The following is a 5462-nucleotide window of genomic DNA, read 5'->3' on the forward strand; positions in this document are numbered from 1 at the left end:
CTGTAAAGCTGAGCTCACGTGTGCTTGCGGAGGAATGTAAATACTCACGAGAATGAACGAGTGAAACTCCCGCGGCGAATAGAACGGCTTACAGTTAATGAAAAGCGCTTCTAGATCAGAACAGCACATCTTCTTTAACGCTGTAACATCTGTACACCACCTTTCGTTGATGTAAAAATATGTCCCGCTGCCGCGCGATTTCCCCGTTGATTCTGCGTCACAGTCTGCTCTAAACAGCTGAAAGCCAGGCAGTTGTAGCGCGCTGTCCGGAATGGCGTCATTCAGCCAGGTTTCCGTGAAACACAGAGCAGCAGAGTGTGAAAAATCCTTATTTGTCCGGGAGAGCAGAAGAAGTTCATCCGTTTTGTTGGGTAGAGAGCGGAGGTTCGCCTGATGGATGCTAGGGAGCGCCGTTCTGAATCCGCGCTTCCTGAGCTTCACAAGCACGCCGGCTCTCTTCCCCTGTCTGCGCGTCCTGAAGCGCTTGAACAGCGCAGCAGCTCCGCCGACTACAACGTTCAGCAAAACGTCCGAATAAACGAAATCCGGTAGAAGATTGTGTGGTGTGTTCTGCCGAATGTTAAGCAGCTCATCCCTGGTAAAACTGATCGTGTTTGAGAAACAAAAAACAGGAAAAACTAACAAAAACAGTACAAACACTGGAGAGCCAAACACTGAGGCTGCCGTCTGCGGCGCCATCGCATGACCATATTCCGTATTACAGTGACTTTGAAATACATAACTTTCTCAGAAATGCATACCCTGATAGCACATGTACATCATGGAGAGGTCTATTTGACGTCTGCATTTACATCTGCAATACATATTTTTTAGAGTTTGCTCATTTGCAATACGTCTGTAGGATGTTTCCTATTAGATGTCAAATAGACGTTTAGAAAATGTCTTTAAGATGTTTATGATTTAGAACGTATGTAAAACTGACATCTTAGAGACGTCTATCAGATGTTTGTACACAGCAGATGCTTTCCAGCTTTAACACACATATTGCAGATATATATGTGTGCTATCTGGGATAACACACACACAATTACTTGGTAAAATAATATCCCTTTTAAATAACACTAACCAATTTTAGTAATTTTTAGGGTAGTAAGCCTGAATGAAAACTTTGAGATTGTTGAAAAAGTTGGTATGATCCAGCCCCCCAGGAAACAAAGTCATGTTTGCAAAGTACCACACTGAAACCAAATGCAATTTCGAAGAACCAACCACTGAATTTGCCAAAGTTCACCAGGAAGGAAGGAAGGATAGATTAGACTTTTAATCTGGCTAAGTGAAACTACTAAATTAGTTATTAAAAAGAGACTTTTAATACAACAGTTCGTCGACAGTGACTTTGAAATACATAACTTTCTCAGAAACTCAATCTTTATAATTTCCAGTTCACAAACTGACATTTATGGTTTGGACCAACAAACATTGGATTACCATTCCTGATCTTTAACCAGTAATTTACCAGTGTGATAGCTCTGAAAGACATACACACAATCCATTACGGCGATTGAAGTTAAGATGTCTACAAAGTATCTGAACAGTAATTAAATCGGCCCTCTTGTCTTTCAAAAGAAGTTTGCATTCTGTCATTTCCCCTGCCGATCAGCCATAGCCTCCAAAAGTGATCCTTAATGAAAATGAAAGCTGATCTCGGCCGTCCATATTGATTCTACACACCTTTAAATACGAAGAGGTCACAATCAAATCTGTGTAACTTATTTTGTGCTACACAAACTTATTACACTAATGAACCTTGCTTTGAGCACACACCTGAGTTCCTTTCAAAGATAAACACCTACGGGACTCAAGGCACCTCAAAGACTTTTCAAGACACTGCACTGAGACCCTGAGCAGCCAAGGCATTATGATTTCATCCTTTCTGCATAATAACATCAGATTAAAACTTCATCCCCAACCTTAATGGACACATCCGCAGATAATTACAGCTAAACCAAAGCTATTTGTGTTGTGTGAAATTGAAGAGGCTGTATGTCAACCCTCATCTCTTATTCATCTAATTCCAGCAACCTGCTTTACGGTAAAGTGCAGGCATTCTCTGTTGTATGGCTTTTAATTAACTGAGGTGAAAAGGAGCTTACAAATTACAGGCCTGGTGTCGCATAGAGGCTCCGATTTCATTCTGGCTGCGTGGAGCCTCTTGTTATTGCCACAATGCTTGGAAACAGCTTGTCCGCTAGCATTTAGCATGCTGATTCTGCACGCTGATAACAAGAAACCTTTTCCTGTGACCCGCAAACAAGCTTCCTAGACTTCATTTCCATTATATATGATTAGGCCCACTGTCACTCAAGCTAAACAGAAAGATGCAGAGCCGATGACAATTTATGTATATCAGGTCCTGTGACTTTGAATGAAGCCTGTGTACTAAACAGTCTGAAAATTAATTCTACAGTTTGGATGTTTCCTTTCAGGTTTCCTTTTTTCTTTCAATTTGTCAGACTAGAGTGAAATATCTGGCTGCCCACCAACTACCACTTAATTGGCCGAGACGGTATAAAAACGATGTTATTTCTCTTTAGCTCTATGTTTTATGAAAGGGTGAGAACTAACCAAAGGTCATCCTCAGCAGAGATAAAGGGGACAGAGGACTAAAAAAAAAGGACAACATTAACATATTCAGTCTTCAAAAAATAAACTCTTTTAGAATGTCAAACAAACTAATAGTGCAGGTTATTGTCATAAAGACCCTGAAGATTGATTTTAAAACATTTGAAGCAGAAAATCTCCATTAGCTCTAAAGAAATTCACAGTACAGATAAAAGCATTCATGAAATCTGTTCAACTATCTTATATATATAGAAAAATCTTGCTATTCTGCTCAAGTGTCAGATTAACTAAAGTCAATGTCCTAGAATAGGCCGACATGCAAAAATAATAGTAGCACCTTAAAAACTAAAGTATACTGGCTATAGACATTACACACACAGACATACATATAAAAAGTAAAAAATATATTTAAAAAAAATAATGTATTATAAATGTACATAAATAAAACAAAATAAAATATTTGTAGAATGGGCCGATTTGTAAAAAACAATATTAACAATTGCAACAGAAAAACTGACTCTATAGTTGCTTGTCACAGAATCTATCAACACCTCAGCACAAGATCCCATCGCCACACCTACCTGATCTCAATCACTGGATTACTGATCATCTGCACCTCTTTCGTCCATTAGAACTAGCCCTTATTAACCCACATTCACAGTCATTCTCTGTCTAGTCTCGTCAATGATTACAAGCATTGCCTGCCTGACTGCTTACCTTTCTCCCGTGTTGGACTGTTGTATCTTCAGCCTTCTTCATCTGTGGACCGCTACCTGCATCTTCCTGCAAGTAACAAGTACACGAATTGAAGTTAAGTTACCTGTCATACTTACCTGTAACCTATCTTTAATAAATCCCTTGAACGTTTAAGTGAGTCTCCTCTTCTGTGTGTGCTGACAGAAGACAAGAATGCTAAATTGAATATGGAGAGTGGTGCCACCCCGAAACCTGAAACTGTCCCCGGCGGAGCAGAATTATGACATCGGCAACTGGGAACTGTTGGCTATAAAGTTGGCCCATGAGGAGTGGAGACACTGGCTGGAGGGAGCTAAATATCCATTCAAAGTCATCATCGAAATCTAGAATGTCTCCATGAATCTCATCACCTCAATCCAAGGCAAGACAATTTCAAAGTCACTTATAGACCTGGTGAGAAGAACCTCAAAGCTGTACCCTATACCAATTACACTCTCCAGAAGTCAATCCAACCCCTCCAGAAGCCATACTCCCTCCAGCCTTAATTGTAGGTCTCATTCAGTGGTCCCTGGACGACCAAATAATTGAGGCCCGTCGAACCGAACCTGCTCCGCCAGGAGGTCCTGAGGGAAGATCCTACGTACCATCCATCTTGCGAATAACGCTCATGGACTCCATGCAATCCTCTCTGTGTTCTGGACACCCAGGCAGCCAACAGACCCGCTCGCTCCTCCGTCAGTGATATTGGTGGCCTGGAATCATCCAGGAAGTTGCTCAGTTTGTGAGAGGCTGTCCCACCTGTGCCATCTCGAAGACTCCCCATCATCTGACTCAAGGAAAAGTGGAAAAGTGGAAAAACTCCCAATTCCCAGGCGACCATGGTCACATATCGAATTGATTTCATAACCGATCTGCCCCCATCTGATAATCACACCTGCATTCTCATCACTGTGGACAGATTCTCCAAGGCCTGCTGTCACTGTGCCACTGAAATGGCAAAGGCCTTGTTCCAGCACTTTTTCCGCAACTTTGGTATCCCAGAGGACATCGTATCAGATCAGGGGCCACAATTCATCTCTTGGGTTTGGAAATCCTTGGAAGGGTTTGGAAGTCTCGGTCAGCCTCTCATCAGGATACCATCCACAAACCAACAGTCAAACCGAGCGTAAGATCCAGGAGATCGCCCGTTACCTGAGGTCATACTGTCACAGCCATCAACACAGCTGGAACCGATTTCTTTCTTGGGCCGAGTACACACAGAATTTTTTTACGCCAGTCCACCACAGATCTAACACCTCTCCAGTGTGTACTCGGTTTCCAACTGCCCCCGTTTCCCTTGTCAGGAGAGCCTTCAGAAGTCACCTTTAGACTTAACTTACCTGCACAGTACCGCATTTCACCTACCTTCCATGTTTCATTAATAAACCCGTATACTCACCCTCTGGTTCCTTCTCTCACAGGATCTGGTGTCTCAGACGTGCTTCCTCCTCCCATCAAGTCTGACGAAGGATCCATCAACAAGGTCAACACCACTGTGGACTTCCGGAGACAAGGTGGTCAATTGGAATATCTAGTGGACTGGGAGGTGTACGGACCAGAAGAACGTTCCTGGGTCCCTCGGTACGATATCTTGGACCTGTCTTTACTCACCGAGATCTATACCAACCACCCAGATCACCCTGCACCCAGAGGAAGAGGTCGTCCCCGTCGCTGTCCACCTTGGTCTTCGAGAGCCGCCTGTGGAGGAGAGGGTACCGTCACAGAATCGGTCAACTCCTCAGCACCAGATCCCATCACCACACCTACCCGATCTCAATCACCGGATTACTGATCATCTGCACCTATTTCGTCCATTAGAACTAGCTCTTATAAATCTGCACTTCAGTCATTCATTGTCAGGTCTCAACAAATGATTACAAGCATTGCTTGCCTGACTGCTTACCTTTCTCCCACATTGGACTTCTTCATTTGTGGACCGCTACCCACATCTTCCTGCAAGAAACAAGCACACAAACTGTTTCTAAGTTGAGCTACCCGTCATACTTCCTTGTCACCTATTTTTAATAAATCCCTTGATCCCGTTTCAGTGAGTCTCCTCTTCTGTGTGTGCTGACATGCTTAAGTATAAAATAAAAAATAAAAAAATACATTTATTATTTTTATGTAAATAAAAAAAATAAAAA

The 5462-nt window shown here is 42.5% G+C and overlaps 1 protein-coding gene across 1 annotated transcript in view; it reads right to left on the reverse strand.

The window, feature by feature from the left end:
* The window catches only part of LOC107674504 (neuroligin-1-like), a 79510-nt gene extending 75408 nt beyond the window's left edge, over positions 1-4102 (reverse strand). The window contains exons 1-2 of the mRNA XM_016468491.1: positions 3924-4102; positions 2587-2624 (exon numbers count right to left, since the gene is read on the reverse strand). Of these exons, the coding sequence (XP_016323977.1) occupies positions 2587-2624; positions 3924-4102 (217 nt within the window). The remainder of the gene's footprint in view (positions 1-2586; positions 2625-3923) is intronic.
* Between the last annotated feature and the right edge of the window lie 1360 nt (positions 4103-5462).

This window comes from Sinocyclocheilus anshuiensis, unplaced genomic scaffold, assembly GCF_001515605.1.
Source record: "Sinocyclocheilus anshuiensis isolate Anshui unplaced genomic scaffold, SAMN03320099.WGS_v1.1 scaffold572, whole genome shotgun sequence".
In the NCBI taxonomy this organism is placed as follows: domain Eukaryota; kingdom Metazoa; phylum Chordata; class Actinopteri; order Cypriniformes; family Cyprinidae; genus Sinocyclocheilus; species Sinocyclocheilus anshuiensis.